The sequence below is a fragment of the Sporisorium graminicola genome, chromosome SGRAM_1, assembly GCF_005498985.1.
Source record: "Sporisorium graminicola strain CBS 10092 chromosome SGRAM_1, whole genome shotgun sequence".
NCBI lineage: Eukaryota > Fungi > Basidiomycota > Ustilaginomycetes > Ustilaginales > Ustilaginaceae > Sporisorium > Sporisorium graminicola.
In genome coordinates, this window is record NC_043719.1 from 170,384 (window position 1) to 191,376 (window position 20,993).

The 20,993-nt window shown below is 56.4% G+C and overlaps 5 protein-coding genes across 5 annotated transcripts; 1 reads left to right on the top strand and 4 right to left on the bottom strand.

The window, feature by feature from the left end:
- Positions 1–1,664: 1,664 nt before the first annotated feature.
- EX895_000080 (uncharacterized protein) lies at positions 1,665–2,849 on the bottom strand (the record flags this gene model as incomplete). Its single annotated transcript, XM_029880681.1, has 1 exon — positions 1,665–2,849. The coding sequence occupies one exon, from the start codon at positions 2,847–2,849 to the stop codon at positions 1,665–1,667; it is 1,185 nt and encodes a 394-aa protein (XP_029742067.1).
- A 2,976-nt stretch (positions 2,850–5,825) lies between these two features.
- EX895_000081 (uncharacterized protein) lies at positions 5,826–6,485 on the bottom strand (the record flags this gene model as incomplete). Its single annotated transcript, XM_029880682.1, has 4 exons — positions 5,826–5,933; positions 6,011–6,025; positions 6,126–6,182; positions 6,270–6,485. 4 exons carry the CDS (start codon positions 6,483–6,485, stop codon positions 5,826–5,828), a joined length of 396 nt encoding a protein of 131 aa, XP_029742068.1.
- Positions 6,486–8,357: 1,872 nt separating this feature from the next.
- Positions 8,358–10,421, top strand: EX895_000082 (uncharacterized protein; the record flags this gene model as incomplete). Its single annotated transcript, XM_029880683.1, has 1 exon — positions 8,358–10,421. One exon carries the CDS (start codon positions 8,358–8,360, stop codon positions 10,419–10,421), a length of 2,064 nt encoding a protein of 687 aa, XP_029742069.1.
- Positions 10,422–10,499: 78 nt separating this feature from the next.
- EX895_000083 (uncharacterized protein) lies at positions 10,500–17,162 on the bottom strand (the record flags this gene model as incomplete). Its single annotated transcript, XM_029880684.1, has 1 exon — positions 10,500–17,162. The coding sequence occupies one exon, from the start codon at positions 17,160–17,162 to the stop codon at positions 10,500–10,502; it is 6,663 nt and encodes a 2,220-aa protein (XP_029742070.1).
- An 808-nt stretch (positions 17,163–17,970) lies between these two features.
- Positions 17,971–20,670, bottom strand: EX895_000084 (uncharacterized protein; the record flags this gene model as incomplete). Its single annotated transcript, XM_029880685.1, has 1 exon — positions 17,971–20,670. The coding sequence occupies one exon, from the start codon at positions 20,668–20,670 to the stop codon at positions 17,971–17,973; it is 2,700 nt and encodes an 899-aa protein (XP_029742071.1).
- Between the last annotated feature and the right edge of the window lie 323 nt (positions 20,671–20,993).

A 20,993-nucleotide genomic window follows, 5' to 3' on the forward strand; every position in this document is an offset into this window, starting at 1 on the left:
GCATCACCAGCGATCGTCATGCTTCGCCGTTCGTTCTTTTTGCTCTCTTCTTCACACCGTCAACTTTTTGCCTATGGGAGCGGGGAATAGCAACATTTCCTGGACTTATGTAGACGAAAGATATGGTACAATGGAGCACAACCTCAAACATCTCGAGTGAAAGTGCGCTGTAGGATGCACGGGAGCCGCGGGAAGAATCACTTCTGCATCGACCTTTTGACAGAACTAACTGCGTGCGTGATTTTTTTTGGTGTTCCTGGCTGTGCGCCGTTACCCCGCTGAACCCTTGCGACTGTGAAACAGGGCAAGAAAATCTAAAGCAGCTTGCGCCCTCACCTCGCTTAACCCATCTGGGCGTCGCAAAAACGAGAGACCCTTTCGATCTCCGCACAGACATCTCGTCGAAGCCCTGTCTGTCGCTTTCTGCCGCCGTGCTCTGATACGCACCACTTGCCGGTCTCCCATCCTGCGCGGTGCAACATGGCGTGGTTTTGGAAACTGTGACCAACTGCTGCGCTGTTACAACCCCGCTTGCTGCGAGCTTGTGCGCGAGCGTAAGGAGGTTGAGTCGACTCGCAGTGCGCGGGGTAGAGAGAGGGTCGGACGCTGCGACAGCGAGGCCTCTGCTTGACGCAGTTTGTTGTCTGTCGATCATTCGTCGATTGCTTGCTTGTCCACATACCGCATCGCAACCTCGTCAATCAAGTTCGCAGGATGTCGAATCGCCTCTGCTGTGAGAAGAGGAGAGTCGCAGTCATCTTAACCTTTCTCCATTGTCAAGCAGAAGCGTCGCATCGCGCTAAGGTGAATCCCACGCATACTCGCTTCTAAGCTGTGCATTGTTGCATTGGGATCTATAGATCACTTTGAGCCCGGAACAAGAAGCTTTGTGTTCAGTGTGAGAGAGAGGGAGTGAGTCAGTCCAGCCTTCCAGTCACGCATGCACCCAAGACAAGACAGGAAAAGCAAATGAAACCGAGGTTTTTAAAATGAACCAAAAAACACCAAAAATGAAATGCATTGACGGGGACTCGAACCCCGGTCGAGTCGAATCGGTAGTCACGCCTTATGCAGGCGATGAGTGGCAACGACTCATGATACCCCTACACTATCAATGCTTGTATAGTAAGGACGACCTTTGTGGCATATATAATAACCCAAAAGCAATTGGACGAGCATGTTAGCGTCGTCGAGCTTAGTCTGCTTGAAACACAAATGGTCAGACAGTCGACGGCTTCGCACGAGGGGTGGCCTTGATGGCTATCATTGTGGTCGCACGGTACATACCACGCAGAGTCAAGGTGGCCAGGCACAGAGGCGACCAATTCCCGGGAGTTGCGTGCAAGCGTGCAAAGATCTCGGTCAATGCGCTGTTGTAGGGCATGACATCTAGCACGAGTCGACGATCGCAAAGCACAAGGAAGACAAGGTGGGAAGGGACATGATCTTCTGAATTTATATTTTAGGGCATGGAGAGGCTGTACATGATCGTCAACTTCCAGAAGGTGGCTGCGAGCAGACAAGAGGTTTAGAACCGAGTTGCGAGCCGATTGCCAAGCAAGATCGTTGGAAGCTTAGCTTTTGCAATTGAGGGAACCTTTACCGAGGACATTTGTAAGGAGGAGCGGAGGAATTTGTCGTTTCTGTTTTTCTCTTTGGGCTACTTAGGCCTTGTTGGCGAAGCCGACACGGCTGTTGTCAGTGTCAAAGATGGCAACGACGTTCTGAAGGAACGCGTCACCGGTGACCCAGGCGTTGATGCCGACGTCCTCGCCGACGATGGAAAGAACACACTGGCCGTTGTTGGTGGTGCCGAAAGTGGTGGTAGCGGCTGAGAGAGTCTTGCTGTAGCTGCCGTACTTGAAGGTAACCTTAGGGGTGTTGTTGCAGTTGTAGTAAGCGTACAGTGTGCCGTCCTGGGTGAAGGTCTGCAAGCCGAGCGAGTTGAAGAACGTCTGGGCCTGCGAAGTGGGGGCGACGATGAGGGTGGTACCCGTGTCAACAACCGACTGGATGCTCTGGCTGTTGACCGTGGCGGCCACCTGCCAGTAGCCAACGTTGTTGTCAACGTTGACGTAGGCGGGCGTGCTCGAGTACTTGGCCGAGTTGGTACCGCCAAGGAAGAGCGACGAGCCCGAAGTCTTCAGGTCGAACTGGAACACGCCCGCCGAGACAGCACCCGACTTCTTGAGGCTGTAGAAGTAGGGAGAGTAGTTGGAGCCGAATTGCGAGAGCTGAGGGAAGGCCATGCCGGCGAGACCGTCGCCGGGGCTGATGAAGTTCTGCTGGGCGACGCCAATAGCAGCACCCGAGGCGGAGAGACCGGCAATGTTGATCACATCCGTGTAGATGGTGCCCTGAGCGGTGCTTCCGTCACCGTACGAGTCGGAGAATGTGTCACCGTTAGTGGCCGAGGTAGACGACTGGCTCGGGTTGTAAGAGCCAGGGTTGGCGATCATGTCCGAGGAGCCAGTGTCGAAATCGATCGTCAAGCTCTGCTGAGGCGTGCCGAAAGCAAGAGTACCGGTCCAGAGCTCACCGTCCTCCTGGTCGGTGAGAGCGACCGATCCCGTGGCGCGCTTAGCGACGGAGCCGGCGAGCTCGCGCTTGAGAGGGTGAGAGTTGCCCGTGTTTCGCTCGTAGGCGGCCAGCGTACTGGCGTACTTGGCACGGAGGCCCGACAAGTGTGCGTTGACCTTGCTCCAGTCGATCTCGCTCGTGTCTGCCTTGGTGAGGGTGGCGCGCTTATGAATGGCAATGTCAATGCCCTTCTGCTGCTCGAGCGGGATGGCAACGGTAAGCGCCGCCGAGGCGATGAGGCCAGCAACAAAGGAAAGCTTGAGCTGCATCTCGAAGTGTTCTAGAATGTGTAGAGAGGATCGACGAGGGGAAGTATGAGCTTGGAAGAGTCCGTGGACAAGACAGGAGGGGTCGATGGCAAGAGTGAGGACAGGAGGGGGGATCTGATGGAGGATGGGGATTGAATGAACAGAGGGACTGATCTATCCTGTCTTTATAGCCGTCGTCGACACCTATGGTGCTAGCTTGAAGCTGGGGTTCACAAGTGCTCTACCGGCCCTCGCCAGCACAGTTAGGCAAACGATGCTGGGCAGGCTGCCATCATCGTATCGTGGCTTTGGTTACGCGAGACGATAGAGGAAGACTAAGACAGGCCCACGCTAACGAGGTCAACAGATGGCATCGGAAGTCTGTGCACCGAAAGAATTCTTCCAAAGAGCTGCGAGAGGCAAGCAGGGTCTCGAAAACACAGAAGGGCAGTGGCGAAGAGAGGGAGAACCAAAAGAGAAAGAGCTCGGGTACCCAATTTTTTCTCAAGGACGAGCAAGCGAGGTGTCGCCTGGGGAAAGCGGCGGTCTCTGCCGTCTCTGCCGCCGCTGCCATCGGCGAGGCAGCCGCTGCCATCGGCGAGGCAGCCGCTGCCGTCTACTGGTCCGAGTGAGGCTATGCTGACCCAACCACAGGATCGCGAAGCTTCCGATGCAGCACAGAATTTTTTTTGGCGTGGACTAGAACGCAGGCGTGACGTAGGATCTGTTCCGGAATCAGAGCAGCCGATCGGCAATGGACTTTCCATGGCGTAATTGGACAACAATGGCCCATAGACAAGGTTATAACTGGCATGCGCACCTTGTGTTGCAGCGATAAGTGACAAACGGGCCGCATGTGTTGTATGGCACTTGGCGGCTAACTGACTTTGAACTTTAGTCCAAACGTTCGGAAGGGAGCAAGCCGTAAGCAGCGCTTTGTGTGATTGACAGGACAACCATCAGCGAGAGACAACCGAGCGGTAGCAGCAGCAGCAGCGTCGGGGCAGTGGAAATATTAATAAAACAAGTCTTTCATGTTACCCCTCTCTTCGCAGTTTATGCATGCGCTACTCGCTTAGCGATACTGCTGCCGCTTGACCGTTTTTCTTTCCTGCTTCCCATAAGCCGCTGTTGGTGGCGATTGATGGATGATCCGTCGACGATTGTTTCCTGCGTGATGCCCAACCAGGCTTGTCTGCTTTCTCCCTTCCTCCTCAATCAATGTAACCACCTGCCGCGCTGATTGCCAAGTCGAGCAGGTCGATGGCGAGAGAGAGAGCGATAAAGGCAGAGAGCTAGATAGCCGGCAGACAGTGGTCCGTTGATCTAAGCCTCCGCGGCCTCCGCACATCCGCCGCTTCAATGCGATGCTGCCGCCCGCCGGCAGAAGGACGCCATCCCAGATCTATTGTTCGCGATCATTGAAACGGGAAGGTGTCTTTTCGTTGCTGGGCCACTTCTGGATCACGGCTTGTACCGAAACGACGCTAATGTACCATCCGTCTCCGCTGCAGGCGACAAGACTTTCGGAGGTGCCCGCGCCGACTGTCAAGGTACTTCCGAGTTGCTCGCGATCCATGTCATCATCAGCAACAGTAGGCTGCAGAAGGCGCACAGGTAGTCGGTGCAAGACCACATGATGGAGACATTGCAGCTCGACCCAGCATGCAATGGTTCGCTGTTCATGCTTCGAGGCTCGGCCCCGTAACATTACGCGGCGACCTTCGCATTGAAATACCATTCGGCCCGCCCCTTGTAGCTTTCATGCCATCCGATGACGACAGTTATATGCCGATTTTCATGGTATCAGAGACACTTTCAAAGCAAAGTCGCGGGGACCCTGCCTTGGGATGCAGACGCTATCTAGCCGAGCGCTGAAAAGCAGCCTAATGAGGCAGGTTTTGAAGACACACGGTGAGGGCTCCAAACAGTACTGTATAGGAAACAGCAGGGGCACAGCCGAGTCAAGATACGGCTGGAAAGTATTAATAAAACCGGTAACACACTCCAAGAGAAAGCTCAAACGCGCTAATGCGGAGTGAGCGCTAAGCGAGGTAACCAATGGTGCTTGAACCGTTCTGCCGTTCTGCCGCTCTGCCGTCCTCACAAGTCGCTGATTGTCGCTGTAGTGCACCGGCGATTGAGCACTAGGCCGAGCAGGGTTGGATCGATCGCAGCAGCAGCCCACTCTGTCAAATGCCTTGGCTGAAGCTGCGCGTGATCGTGAGCAAATTGGCCGAGACTCTTTAAATATCCCCGCCTTGCTGTTTGCGCTGGTAACACAGCCCTTTGATAAAGTGGTTCGGGTGTGTTCCGAAGGGGCTTGAGACAGCGTTGCGACACAGTCTCAAGCAGCAGACGAGACAAAGAGGGGCCTCGGTGCAGACCAAAGCAGGAGCCAAAGCGAGCTGCAACTCGGAAGAGGCGGAGAAAGGCGAAAGGCAACCGCATCCTTTCCCGATGTGCCAGAGCCATAAAAACGAACGAGGAAAAGCCAACCCGTGTTGCCAAGCGCATTGTGGACAGTGAAGCTTCTTGGGACAACTACCTACCTTTCGCTTGCAAGTCGAGCGTGGGACCCTTTCGCTTGCAATCTGGAATCCAACAAACCTTCGATTGCCTTTTTGGATTTCGAGAGCTCCCATGGAGGCACCATTTGCTCAGATGTGCTTCTAGCGTCCATGGTAAGCGAGTGCTGCTTTGGCTTTTTGGCTTTGACCCAAGTATCGGCGTTCAGTGCTCCGGCTCGTTAAGCGACTGCTTTCTACGCTAACTACCACCTGGCTGATGCACGGCGATGATCTCTGCTCCGCGCTGCTGCCTCCCGTGACCGCTGTTGACGCTTAGCAGAATCATGCGCTTGCGATCTTCGACCACATTGTTCAATGCACCATGCGGAGATCTCAGTGCGGACCACGCGCGATAAGTAGTCGCATCCAGTCGGACTAGTGGAAGGGCACGTTATTCAAATTGGAAGACGTGATGCACTTGTCCACCTTAAAGGTTAGACTTGACAGCGGCGATGCACTCGATCTCGACGCCAACGTCCTTAGGAAGACGGGCGACCTCGACAGCCGATCGGGCGGGCTTGTAAGGAGCAAATCGCTGCAAGAAAGTTGAGTCAAGGTGGAGGTTAGTTTGTCGTCCTGCTCTCGTCTCGCAGCATCTGCTTTTGTTCTTACCTTCTCATAGATAGCCTGATTGACGATCGAGCAAACGGCGACAATCACCACAGTCGAAGCAAATTGTCAGTCCGGGTCACAGCTTCCCAGTCAAATGATCGTCTTTCAGACTCACGTTGATCTTTTCAAAGTTGTTCATGTCCTTCATAAAGATGGTGCACTTGAGAATGTGCTGTTGCCAAAAAGATCGAGTTCAAAGTGAATCAGCAAGCAAAGCACAACAATAGCCATGCGACTCGTAGAGCAGATGGGAACTCACCGATGGCTCTGAACCAGCGGCCTTGACAACGGCAAAGAGGTTGTTGAGCGCCTGCTCGGTCTGCTCCTCAATCCCGCCCTCGACGAGCTTCATCTGCGGGGTGAAGGGGATGCAGCCCGAGACGTAGGCGACGCCGTTGTGCACCACAGCCTGCGAGTAAGGCGCAACGGCACCAGGTGCGTCGGTGGTGTGAATGACCTTGTAAGGAGTTGACATGGCGGCTTTCAATGCTGTGCTCGAGAAGCCACGGAGAGCGGCGCTTAGAGTCAGTGACTGCGCCGTTTGTCGGTGAAAGAGGGGGGTCGGCAGCCGCGATGTTCGGGTAGCGCGTCGCAAAAGTGTTACTGAAACACAGGACATGATCGAGCGGAGAAGCGTCCTTGAGCCGATTCTGATGATCAACAGCCGACCTGTTGATGGAACGGAAACTCACAGATGAGCGATCAAGTGGGAAGATTGACGTGATAGTATTGACGATTGATTCGGCTTGAGGTGTTGTTCTGGAGTCGAGCCGTGCGCACTCTGACTCGAACAACGAAGAAAGAAAAAAAGGGACGCTAAATTGGAAGAAAAGCAAACGAGCGCACGGATCAGGCTCGTTTCCGGCTAGGAAGGAGCATCGGTAAAATGTAGCCGATTCCAAGCCTGTCTCCACACCCTCCTCGTCGTTTCTTTCATGAAACCGAACCGAGGCAAAGACTTGATCCTCAACCAGAAACAAGCTTCATACTCCGCTTCTGTTTGGTCTCCTTTAGCTGTAGTACAACCTGGGTCAACAATGTCGTAACACCGAGTCGAGCGCCCACCCTCAAACCGACGGCTCGGCAAGCGCATAGAGGTCAAGTGATGACCTCTTATCAACGAGCATGTTGAGTTAGTTGACCACGCTCATCATTCGGAACAAAGTGAAGCGGGGACGCTAGCGTTGTTCGGTCGTGCTGCAGCGAAATAGGCCTTGACGGTCCAAGCGGCTTTCGAGGACGCTCACATCAGATGGACTCGCATGACCAGCCTGTTTCAGCGATGAACAACACACGCCACCTGCCGTGCCGGCCCGAGATGATACCATCATCTTACATCTTCTAGCCTGACCACCGCATGGAGTGCGAAGCGTTTCTCTCAAGCCGTGCGGTCGCATGCACACTTCAGGAGCAACCTCTTCCGTGATAAGCGTGAGATATGATTACAACAGTGCACAACCACCAAGGTTGAGCTTACGGTTGGGCTTGAGCTGCGCATAAACCCTCTCCCGGTTATCGCCCAGGGAACTGGTAAGGTCACGTAGTGTCACTTTCATGTACGTAGTATGGACCCCGTGCATCACCATCACTCAACCGCAAACAGACGGAAGACAGCTTCGCTTGCTTCGTTTTCGCACTAAAACAAATCTATCTCAAACTGAAACTTCGCTTCGAAATGGTTCCTAAGTCCTTTGTTCCTCTGACACACGGCAATGCTCTTTGCGATATCAACCGGTCTTTGGTGTGTCGATTCTGATGGCCACATGGAAGCACTGCCCTTCTCGAGCGAATCAGACGCCGTCCCGATTCCGGATCAAAGTTGTTGCCGTTCCGGCTCGTTATCGGGGCCAATCATTGCGGTGGTTGGTTTTGCTCGCAGTTTCCCGCTGCTGTACGCGGCTCAGTTGAATCTGGGGAGGGCCATCAATGGTTTTCTATCGAGCGACAGACACCGACCGGCGACTGCTTTGCGAGGGACGGGCGACCAAACTTCGCAGACCACGAGCAGCATGAACAGCACAGATCGTGACTGCAGCGACAACATCGCGACGAGCTATCGCAAGCCGCAATGTCCGAGAAGAGGTCGGTAACTATTGTCGATCAAGTGCTGCCTCGGCAACCACCATGCGACTCCTGGCGGTCATCATCGAACAAATCGATCGGGCACATGGCGAAAGCTGAATTCGATGTCGTTCAGGAAGAAGGCGAAATGCATTCTGTGACACAAGGGTCCACCTTGCACGCTCGCGTTGGACCCTGAACACAAATCGAACGCGTTCTGTGCAAACCACCTCTTGCACACAATCATTCCACAAACGACATCACATCTTCAGTTGGATCGCACTCAATGACGGAACCAAGCAACGGTTCTTCCTCACCACGGGCATTCAAACGAAGACGGATACAGCCGAATAGCGACTCGTTCCAACGCCGCAGCTCCACGGCCTCCTCTTCTTTCAGCAACAGCAGCAGCAGCAGCAGCAGCAGCAGCAGCAGCGACAGCTTACCCACACCATCCACCTCATGCTCGCCTGCTCCGACCTCACCCCCGCAACCGGCCCGTCTGAAGCGCTTTCTCTCATGGTGTCAATCGCAAGGCATTCATATCGAGCCTGCTCTTGACCTCCGCTATTCAGGCGACGCGGTTTCATGGTGCATCTCGATCCACGCCCTTACCTCTATCCCTGACGATAGCGTCGTAGCTACCATCCCCAAGACGGCCATCCTCTCACGCAAGACATCTGCGCTCTCGTCCGTACTCAAAGGTAAATGGCTGAGCGAATCACACGAGACCGTCGGGCTCGAGCTGGCGCTCTGTCTGCTGTACGAGCGGTGCCTTGGTTCACAGTCGCGGTTTGAACCGTTTCTCGCAATCCTTCCGCGCCTGCCCGTTCCGCTTCCCTTCCTTCGAACCGCCGCCGCGCAAGATGATTCCAGATGGCGATGGATCACAGCCACAGAAACAGACCGGATCGATCACCGCGCCTCGCTCTCCTACCAACTCTCTTCCTCTTCCGCCGCCGATTTGTGGCCGTACGATCACGACTATGGCATGTGCAAGCAAAAGGCACTCGATTATTTTTACACCACTGGCATCCCCATCTTGTCGCGCAGCAAGCTCTTCGATAGGACGCAAAGGCAGCATCTGGATGCGCTGGAACATGCGTTCTTGACAGCGTACACCCATGTGTCGTCGAGGGACTTCATTATCGATACGTACCACGGAGTCGGGCTGGTACCCCTGGCGGATCTGTTCAACCATGCAGAGGTGCACACGGTGCAGTTTGAGTCGGATCAGGATGTGTGCGAGTTCTGTGGCGTGGCGTTCTTGACGGGCCACGAAGAGGAGGAGTGTCGATTCGGGGCTGAGACGGAGGGAAAGGAGGACAAGGAGGAGGAGGAGGAGGAGGAGGAGAGTGCGGAGGATGAAGACGACGACGACGACGACGCAGATCGAGAGGGTGCTGTCGAGGAGGATGCTAACGAACCAACATCGAACAGCTCCTCAGTTGGAGAAGACGAACAAGACGAGGAAGATGAAAGCAGGCTCGAGCTGGACGACACGCTCGACATGCGCACGCTCACCTCCTTCTCCGCCGGTCAAGAGATGTACAACACATACGGCGCGCTCAGCAACGCCCTCTTACTCACAAGATACGGCTTCTGTCTCGACACCGAGACCGACTTTGAGCGGTTCACACTTGACCCCCGGGTCCCCGCAGAAAGACATACTTTCTTCCAAGCGTTCACGTCGCACCCTTTGACGGGGTTCAAACGGATCGCGGATGTCGCGGCTGCGTTCGACAATGTGCTCTCGTTGATCTCCGAACGCTTCCCGCGCACTTTCGACGACGCCAACGGTGGTGATGGTGAAGAAGAAGGAGAGGAAGATGAAGTTCCAAAGGCAGTCTCAGTGGAGAGCACAGCGATCGACGCACTTCACCAGCTGGATCAGCTCTTACCCTCCAAGCCCGAATACCTCACTTCGGCATTCTGCCCGCTCTTCAGCCCCTCTCCCGACCTCGACGAAGATCTGGTCGACAGAGACATCATCCATCCGCTCTTCGCCTCCTCCACCGGTCGTACCAGCGTCCCGCTCTTCCTGCTCACCTTACTAGTCCACCACTACCGGACCTCCTCGTCGCTGGACCTCAAACCCTCACATGTGCAACTGAGCAGCAAAACGGTGCAAACAACCCTACGCACTCTGCACGCATTCTGGACTTCACGTCTGGACGCACTCTACATCACGTCTCGAGTGGAACAGGCGCTGCAGCGTCTCGAAAGCTCCCGCGTCGAGTACGCAGAGAAGGCATGCATCCACCACGCCTACCAGGAGCACGTCGCTCTGCAAGCGGCCGTCTCGACCCTCGACGACCTCCTCACCTCCTCGTCCTCGTCCTCCGCCTAAGCCCCTCTCTTCTACACATGCACACACCACCGCCCCATAGACATAAACAAAATAAATTTTAAAAGAAAACATCACCGCTTAGAACGTCTGCCACCCACCTTGGTCCATCGCAGCCTCAATCTTCCTTGCCACAATGTTCGCCACGCCATGCCCCCAGATGTGCTTCCTCAGCTCGTCGTACCTCTGCTGGTGCAGCTTCTGTGGCCTACCCTTGCGCAACCCGACGTCGATCTCGCCATGGCTGTCCAGGTACGGCGACAGGAAGTGGAACGTACCGTTCCCCTGATACAACAGCAGCACGAGGTTGCTCTTCATCTTGAAGTACACTCCCGTCGACCCACCACACACGTCCATGTGCTGGTTGCACTCGCCCCTCTCCCCATCGTCCTCGGACTGACAGCAGAATGACTGCAGGCACACCACATCGCCGCACAGCAGGCACAGCGCCGGCTCCGGTGGAACGTTGCCGCACTTCTTGCACGGCCGTCGCCGCGTGTCCTGCAGCAGCGTCGCTAGATCTGCTGGCACCCTGGCCAGCTCGTAGATATGCGGATGCTCCAGCAGCAGCGTCGGGTGCGATTCAGCCGCTTGCAGGTACGACGACGCGAGCGACTGCGGCCCAGCACCCGCACGACTTAGGTTGCCGCTCGACAGCGATGCGCTGCCAGAGGCACTCCCACCAGCAGCGATAGCCATGGCGGAGGAAGGTCGATCATGAGATACAGAGTTGGACGCCGAGCTGCCGCCAAACAGTGAATTGCCGAGCGGCGAAGGCTGGATAGGCAGGGGACGGAAGAGCGACGCCAGCGGGACATACGCGTGCTTGATCCACCCTTCCACCAGACTCGCCATGGGCGTCTGCTTTTCTGCACGCACCGGCAGAGCCACCGAAGGCAGCGGAATCTGCAGCTGCGCTAAAAGACGGCGATACTCACCCGGCGATGCGTCTCCCACTTCCATATCCGAAGCTCCAGTTGCACCATCAGCACTCGACAGCCCGAGTACGCGACGCAGAATCGCAGCCCGACGCAGGAAGGGCAATGTGTAGCTGCAGATCATCTTGGCCAGCGTGTCATCGTCCAGATTGTCGAAGCCCAGCGTGATGTTACCCCTGGCGTAGCCGACAAAACCAATGATATTGGCCACAGTCCAACGCACATCGGGGAAGATCGATCTCGCCTCGTCGACGTCCTGCTTGCTAATGTTCCCGGGCCTTAGACCCGCACCCGGTCGAGGCGCAGATGTCGACCCGAATAGATTGCCCATATGACCATACACTTGCGGCCAGATCGACGGCTGCGCCAGCCCAAACACCGTCTGCACCAGACAGACGTAGTACATGAGCGCCGTGCACTGCGTCAGCGCTTCGGGTGCCACGACGGCCGCTTCGATCAAGATTGTCACAGGGTCGCGCAGCAGCAGAGGCGAGCGGACTGCGTCGTCGCCACCCCAATGCGGTAGCAGCCGTTTCAGCAGACCTCGACGAATGATGTCCGGACCCTTGGTTCCCTCGTGGAACGTCAACGTCGACACGCGCAAGCAGTGGATCAACGATCGCAACAGGTCAACCGTCGAGTCGTTCAGGGCGTCGGCCACGGACCGATGCTCCACAGGGATAGCGCAGTCCGTCGAAGGCGAGGGCGTCATGCCTCGCTGTGCCGCTTCGAGCATCGCAATCGTGTAGGCAACCAGCTCCTCTGGAATGTACATTTTTCGGCCCTGCGGCGCCAGGATCGTGTGCTGCTGCAGTTTCTCCCTTGCCGCCTTCGTCGAGTGCGACATGGGCTTGAGCACGTTGATGAGTCGATCGATCATTTGGCCTGTTGAGCGGTCGATGCTCGACATCTCGAGGCGCATCTGCAGCGACGTCTGCGAATGGTCGACAAAGAAGGGCAGGAAAGCGCCAGTGCCGTGGTCAGTCTCCTGATAATCGGCGAGGTTCGTCTTGGACGAGTGCTTCAGGATGTCGATGTTGATCTTGCGGATCCAATCCTGCAGCGGTGTCTCGTCCGGTGTGACCGAATCAAACGGTGCAAACACGCCTTCTGCTGAACCTTGTCCGTCAGCCGCCGAGGCAGCCACATCAGCAACGGGCAGTATTACGTTACCAAGACTCTTGCACAGCGGACAGATGAACTCGGAACGGTGCAAGTCCTCTGGATGGTTGCGAGCGATCTGTTGCGTATGACGCTGTTCGACACTCCGGCAGTAGGTCTCAAAGCAGTGCAAATGCATGAGGTGGCCGCACGTGGATGCGTAAAATCCAAACCGGTGGTCCTCCTGCGGGAAACTGCCGTACGCAGGTCCTTGTCTCGCCTTGGAAGCCTGCGGTAAGCCAGCTCTACCCATGGGTGGCGTGCCTTGGATTCGCCTGCCATCGCTGTTGCTGCGATCCATGGTGAGTGGCGCTTCAAGGGCCTGCTGCAGGCTGGGTGCGTCCTGCTTTGGAGTCATGCGCATCATCCGACTGGGCTGAACGTGGGCAAGACTGCCAAACGCCTTGTCGGGCCCCAGATTCTCTTGGCACAGGATACAGCTGCCCCAGCTCCTCTTTGGTGCCTTTGCTTCTGCACCGGCAGACGAAGTAGCTGCATCGACTTCACCTTCATCGTCGTCATCATCGTCATCGGCGCCAAGCTGGTCCAGCAGACTCTTCTGCTGCGCGGAGAACTTCTGCATGATTGCGGCTTGACGTGCTTTGGCAGCAGCTCGTCGAGCTTCCTCAGCGCTCTTTTGCTTCGACACTCCACCTGCTGCGGACTCTGCGCCACCAACTGAGACAACGCCACGTCCTGTGGCCGAAAAGTGCGATTTTACAGCCTCTCGAGCCCTCTCAGAGTGCAACGCAAGCTTCTCTAGACACCAGGTGATCTTGGACTTGAACGGCCTGAACTTTTCTAGAAGCTCGATGCTGCACAGCAGCTCGACGAGCGTCGCCTCGCGGGGTCCATGGCGTTCTGGCTCCCCGTCTTCGATGTCATCGGCCTCGAGCTGCAACACGCGCAGCGTAGCGGCTTTCGCCGCGAAGCGGTCAGCGTCATCGACCAAGCCGATCATGATGATCTGAAGCGCGGCATCTACGAGCATATCTGGTGCATAAACGAACAGAACGCGCGTGTTGTCCAGAGCCTGGAAAAGCAAAGAGATGAGCATATCATTCGATACAACATCGACCAATCGGCCAAATAGAGTGCCGCGAAGCTGGTGAAGCGAAGGGCTCGGGACCAACGGCGGAAGCTCTTCATCTTTGATGGCAGAGACAGCACGTCCGCTGCTCTGGGCAAGACGTTTCTTTTGACGGTCGCGAAGCACCTCTTCCACCTTTTCTCGCTGATTGCGGGTGTAGTGGTAAAAGGAAGGCTGGATTTCAGCGTAGCACTCGTCCTTGAGCGCAAAGATGCCGAAATCGTGCGTGCCGTCAGGTGCGCGGAAGGTCGAAACCTGCGCTAAGGTGCGTTCGAAGGCGGCATGGTCGGTGAACTTCTCCGGGATGTTCTTGGTCACATCAGTAAAGGTGCCTTGGCCAAGAGCAAGGAAGTGGATCACCTCGCGCCGGATCTGCGCTTCGATGGGCCAGGCGCACATCGACGACATCTCAGACAGGCACATGTTGATGAGGAAAAGGAACTCTTCGGCCAGGAAGACACCTTGCGTTGTGTCGTAGGGCCTGTCGCTGGGCGTGTTGGAGTAATTGAACCATTTGACGAGACGGAAGCGGTCGAGCAGGGTAAGCAAGAAGCGCTCAGTGTCGAGCAGAGCGAATCCGGCCTGGATGAGCAGCAGGTCCTGGTCGTACATGATGCCACGCATCGAGTTGTCGCGATAGTGGTGCGCCTGCGACCGAATCACGAAACCGTTGCGGACCCACATGTTACAACGGATCTGAGCGAGCTTGACGCAGACGCGCAGCGGATAGTCGAGCGCAATGAGCAAGCTCTGCTCGTCTACGCGGGAGAGGAGCAAGTCGCCTAGGCGTTCACAGCCAGACCATCTCTGCAAGGCGTCATGTCCAACCATGGGGAGCTGCCTGATGAGCTCGGCGAGGAGCCAGTGCATGGGGTGGTGGAAGCTGACCGGTTGCGAATCGACGGCGAACGCGATGATGGGAAGCGTCTTAGAACCAGCCTCGGCGCCAATGCTGTAGGTGACATCGTGAAAAGTGGCCTCCGGATGCGTGTCCGGGTCTGTGCTAGACAGCTTGGCACAGCTCCAGCAGATGGCCTGGACGGTGCCAACGATAGCGTCGACCAGCTGTGCCGGTGTGGCATGGGCAAACGACTCGCCAAACATCTTTCCGGCTTTGCCGAGATGGGAACTGATGTGGAATACGGGGATCCACATCTCACTCTCGAATTCGACGTGGGCGGAAACAGCGCGCTTCGACGGGTGGATTGCTTGGAAGAGGGAAAGGCATTTGAGGAAAGAGTCCGTGTGGCCGTGACTCCCGCTTACGATGAGCTTCTGCACGCCTTCAGATGCAAGCAGGTATCGGATGTCGTAAAAGATGTGGTAGCTGCGAGATTGACGCAGAAACATGAGGTGGACGTTGGCCTGACTCTGGGGAGGCGTCGGTGGCGGGAGGACGAGATCAATCTGTTCGTTGATGAGCGAGCCTGCGAAGATGGACTGGAGGAGCAAGAGCAGCTTGGACAGGAAGCCCACCTTTTCGACAAGCATGGTCGCAATGGAGGGTACACTGAAGAGCTGTACGGTCAGTAGGCAGATGGAGTACTCCGGCTCACGATCCTTGAGCATGAACGTCTCAACCAGCTTAGGGTAGATCTTGGCGAAGCGCAACGAGATCTCCTTCTTGATCTCTCGGCGTGCGATGAGTGACATAAGGAGAGCCTTGATGTCGATGCGTGCCGATTTCCAGAGCTTGCAATCCATCAGGAGCAGGCCCTCGTAGTTGGTGAGATGACGTGGGTCGAAGAAGTCCGGGCTCATCGATCCGGTCTCAATGGGCTTGAGCGGGTGGAAGGGAGCAAATAAGCTGCGGGCCACAATGTGCTTGAAGGCCGCCGCATCGGACTTGAGTGGCTGGCCGAGCCAAGCGCTCAACGGTATTGTCGACGAGAGACGTGCGTCGGTACCATGCAATGAGGGAAGATAGAGGTTGCAGTTGGAAAGGTCCATAAGGAAGTTGAGGACGAGCTGGATGACCTCCTCCGCAAAGACGTCAAAGGCGGGTCGGATGGTAACGGCGAGATCGATGGAATGCAAGACCCGTGCAATCTGATAGAGACGACGCAAGTCGGGTCCGACCTCGACGATTTCTCTTCCGTGCTTGTCGACGCGCTCTGCGACGCCTTTTGCGTCGTGATCGGAGCGGCCGGTGGCATCGGTGACAATGTCGATGACCTGGCTGAAGCTGTGCTTTTCGTCATTCCACAAGAGCACAGCGAATTGGCGATTTGCGTTGCTAGTCTCAGGAGGACTCTGGGACTTTGCCGTTTCCAAGCTTGACTTTCTGCGCGACGCAGAGGCCGAAAAAAAGTCCACCATCACGTTCTCGGAGGCGTGGTTGGATCGTTCTTCCAGCGAGCGAGGCGCAGATTGCCAGCTGCTGCCTTCGGCGATCGACTTGCTGTCTGGGCTCGAGCGGCTGCCCCCACGAGCACGTGAGCCCCAGGCATTGCGGTCTGCGTTGATGTCGTCATGTTCATCATCCTCATCGATACTGTCTCCGACCAGATTCTCGACCTCAACGGCGCTCATATCCTCGTCGCTGTCCTGCGGACCCAATGTGCTGCTCTTGCGTTTGGAGGGAGTGCGGCTAGACTGCTGCGAGACGAGACCATCTTCGAGACTGGGCAGGTGGGACACCAAGTCTGGCGTGTGGAGAGAAGGGATCACCTCGAAATCTGGTGCGTGGTCAAAGACGGTTACGATCAGCGTAACGAGCTCCGAGATTGCATCCAGGAGAGGCTCGCGCAGCTGGCCAGGAAGCGCTGCCAAAGCGTCGTCGATCTGTTCGAGACCTTCGGCATCTTCGGAAGTGCTTGTAAGTGCGGCAGAAGAGGCAGCTTGCTGATGCTCCTGCGACTCGGCTTCGAGATCCATATCGGTGGTACGTGGGTTTGCGCTGGAGGAGGCTTCGGAATGGTATCGGCAGCATACGTCTCGGGTCCATGCCTCCGAGTCACCGCAGTCGCAGCAGCCACCGCTGGAAGAGGAGACGCTAAAGACAACATCGTGATTCTCCTGTGCATGGATCGAGGCTAGAAAACAGGGCGCGCACTGCACGCACGTGTCGTCAAGGCCGCAGTCACGGCAGCGATAGACAGCCTCGCCCTTTTGGAAAAGATGGCCGCACGGCATCCCCCGTCGAGCTTCCGAGTATTCTGGACCGAGAAGATCGGTGTCTTCGACATCATCGTAGGCGCTCGAAGTCGACCAAGGCGATTGAGCGCGCTGAGCCTGCTTGCCCTTCTTGCGGGCGAGTGCAACTTGGCGAGTCTCTTCGATCTGTGCGCGCGACAAGTTCCAGCCGTAAGTTGCGAGAAGGGCGAGGGCCTCAGGGACGCTGGTGCCGGGCTCGCATGGTAGGAGCACGGCCGGGGTTGGAACGCTTTCTAGGAGATGGCGAAAAAGGTTCTTGTGCAGAGTAGAGCTGATCTCTGGAGTGACGAGATAGGTCGATGGTGCGGACTGGTCGGGAAGGGGCACCAACCTCGAGAGGAGGTCGCAAACGCCGACCTTGGCGGATCTGGCGCTGCGGGAGACGGAATCTCGCCTCATCTTGTCGCTGTGCAGGTGAGAACTGAAGCGTGCAAACCTGCCAGAGCAATCAAGAACGCTGTGGTGGCTGCTGTGGTCGTCTGGCGGAAAGAGCGGGGCGGAACAGGAGGGCTATCAAGGAGCGATGTCGTCGACGCCTCTGACGCGGTTGAGAAACAGCGAGCGTGCTCGAGCTGATTTTGAGCAATCGTGAATCGCAGTCAATCCTTTGGACAGTGGTAGCCCTTCTAATAGCTTAGCAGCTGCTTGCGGACGATCCAGTAGCGACGAGTGTTGCAGGTGGTTGTGATGGTGTGAGGTCGAGAATCGGAGCAAAGGCGAAAACCAACACTTTTCGAAGCGGAAATGCCACTTTTGACTGGCGAGCTGACTTTGATTTTTACGGTCTTCGCTCTGTCTGTCTGCTGTCGTAATAGCTTTATTGGAAATTTGATAGCCGCTCGAGCCCTCTCTTTTGTATGCTTTGGCTGCTCTCGCGCCTTCGCTCGGCTGCTGAAAAAAAATCACGCAGTCTGCATGCAACTCAGTGTGATTTTGCGGTTGCGTGTCGCTTTCCCTGAGCATCCATCACCTTTCCATTCGGAACCAGCCGGTTCTACAGTATGACTGGCTCCGTCGACAGGCTCAGTACACACAAACGACTATAGCATCAGTCCGACACAGCCTGCAACGCAATGGAAGCAGGTACAGCAACGAAGGAAGCGGTTGTCTAATTGCAAGATGCTGCTGACAGCAACAACGACTGTTGGGTATAAATATGAATGAATGCAGTCATGGTGGAGCGAGAGCCAGAGAAGGCGTGGTAAATCTAGGGGAGAATGATGCGGAGTCCACCGTAGTCGCTAAGCGCGTGTTGCGAGCCCACCAGCGCTCCACGGCCACTCGGACACGAAATGAACGATCGAGAGATGGGGATGCCAAGACGGTGCGTGATGGCATGAACCACCTGCGGTGTAAAAGGCGCTTCGACAAAGACGAGATCCACCGTGACAGTGGGGAAGATCTCGTCCACCAGCTGGAACGTCTCGTCGAGCTGTTCCGGGATGGTGTCGATCGACTTGTAGCAATGCACCAGCTTGCACTGAGACGTAGGCTCGTTCTGCTGAATGTAGTAGAGCGCATTGGCCAGCACCGAAATATCGTCCGTCTTGGCAAAGTAGATAACGGGGTGTTTGCGCTCATTCCGGATCCAGCCAATGAGCTGCTTTTCCAGCTTGACTGGGAGCCGTCCGAGCCAAGACGAGCGCTGTTGCTCCACCAGCCACACGAAGATACGTGCGAGATCCACTCTACGAGCTAAAGCCACCAGCACCGCCGCCATGGCGACAAAGTAGACGAGCGTCTGAAAGATGATGACGGGCGAAAGAGCAAAATTGCCCGCCATGGCAGTGATGCCGATGCCGATGCCTAGCAGCACCATACCTAGATTCGTGGTGGGCGATCGCGGCAACGACGGTCTCGCATACTTGAGCAGCACGAGCGAGATGCCAAACAGCGTCATGACGCACAGGAAGGACACGCTGAACACGGACGAGAGCGTTGTCAGGCTGAAGCTACATGTGGCGCTCATGATCAACGTTAGTGCAAGGAACAGGGCGATGGACGGATACGTGGCTCCTGTCTTGGGTAGGCGGCGTTGCAGCGCTCGAGGCACCACTCGGTCGTCGCACAGCGTATCGACGAGCCCGCAGAAGGCGACGATGCCTGTAATGATGCCTCCGCAGAGAACCAGGCAGGCATCGACCACTACGAATAGCTTGAGCCATGCACCTCTTCCGGCGACTTGTCCCAGCAAGGCAAGCACGTTGGAGCCACCCAGGATGGCATCCATGGGAACCAGCGCGAGCACTAGCAGCATCAGTGGCGCCTCGGTCAGCACGACAATGATGTGCAGATTGCGAAGCGCTTTGGGAAACTCGCCCAGCTTCACCTGATTGATGTAGGAAGGACTGCACTCGAATCCGGTCAAGCCGACAAAGGCGACGCAGACACCGTCAAAGATGGCTCGCACGATGCCTTTGCCTGTCGATGGTGCACGGAGTGAGGCCATGCCAATGGACCAGTTGTCGTGCAAAAGCGAGTTGCCAGAGCGGATCCAAGCGACTACTCCAGCAATGATGAGAATGACCATGGTGAGCACGTGGAGCAAAAACATGCCCAGAGCGACGCTGCTCGAGTCACGCAAGCCCGTCAGGCACAGTGCCGCAAGTCCAACGAGCAGCAGCACCGATATCAGGCGGCCATCAATGTGGGCATGGCTGGTCAGCGTCTCGCCTGCGATGTAGGCGCTTGCGGTACCAGCACTGACGGCGCCCGTGGCCACTGCGTCCAAGAGCGTGATGGCTGCTGCCAAGACGGCGACGAGTTTGGTGGAGATGTTGACCAAATACGAGTAGTTGCCTGCATTGCTTGCGCTGAGAGCAGAGGCTAGCTCGCAGATGATGGGACGAAAGGGGTAGAGCAGCAGACAGGCGATGAGGATTGAAATGGGCGACAGCACCGAAGATACGGCGACGACGGCGGGGAGCGCATAGAACACCGAGCCCGTGACGGCGTTACCTGCAAGAGCAGAGGCCTTCCATTGGCCGAACTGGAGACGTGGTGGTTGGGCGGTGCGAGGATTGTCCGAGTTCAAGGGTGAAGCCGGCAGCTCGAGGAGCGATATGGAACCCCAACCAGCGAATTCCCAGGCACGATGTGTGGCCATGAGTGGATCTTGGCGATCCGAAACAAGCGTGGTAGTGGGTACGTCGTGGTGGCAATCCAGTGTGGCCTTGAGCTCACCGCGACGGAGCGCGTTTGTCCAGCCAAGTTCGGTGGCGTTCGCGTCGTCAGCGCGGGCGGCATATGGAAGCTGATTGGACGGCGGTGTGTCGGTTGGCGTGGATGCTTCGAGATCGAGGATGGACGAGACGGCAGCGTATTGTTGATTATTGGTGGGCGAGACGATTCGTCTCTTTCTCTGACGACGAATGATGGTAGCAAACTGTGACTCGGCGAAAGATGGAGGCCGCAAGTAGGAAGGATTGTCTGGCTTTGAGTCGTCTGCAGCCTGAAAGCCGCCCAGCAATGCGGCTTTTCCCTTGCCCGTCCGTTGACGTATAGGTGAGGCATCGGGGGAGGCGGGAGCGAGAACGCTACGTTTACGATTGAGAAGAACGCCAGGAGAGCCAAGGTCGAGCGCATCGTCATTCGTGGGTCGACGTGCTGGGCCAGCATTATCAGAGGAAGCGGTCTCGGTGGCAGCGGCAGTGAAAAGATCCGAGTACTTGTGCTTGAGAGAAGTGCGTGTTTTCGTCGATGGGAGAGATGGGAATTCTTGTGTTACTGGCACAGAGTCTTGACTGACTTGTAGCACTGGATGCAACGATGCTCTCGGACTCTGATCGCCAAACGGGCTGTCTTGACCTGCAGCGCGGGCCGTGAGTGGATCGTCTAGGGGCGGCACTGAGGACGATTCTGACGACGTCGACGATGAAAAAGCCTGAGCCTGGCGAGGCGACGGCATTCTGGAGGCAAAAGGCGGCCTCCAAGGTTGTCAAGAGCAGAAGAAGAGATGGAGCGAGAAGAGGAGAAACGATTTAACCTTGAGCTTCTGGCAAAAGCAACCTCTGCCAGAAGAGTTTCGGCCCCTTTTTGTCACAGTATACCATTTTTGGTCTTTGCCGTAATTCCGCACCCTTTTACAGGGTCCTCTCCTCTCGAGTCGCAAGTTGGGTGAGACTGGGAGCTCAGACTGGGAGCAACTCGGTTCTGCAGAATCCTTTCTGAAGATGATGGCTGCCTTGCCCAAGAAGCCAGTGCACTTGCATAATCTAGCCCTTGATCGCC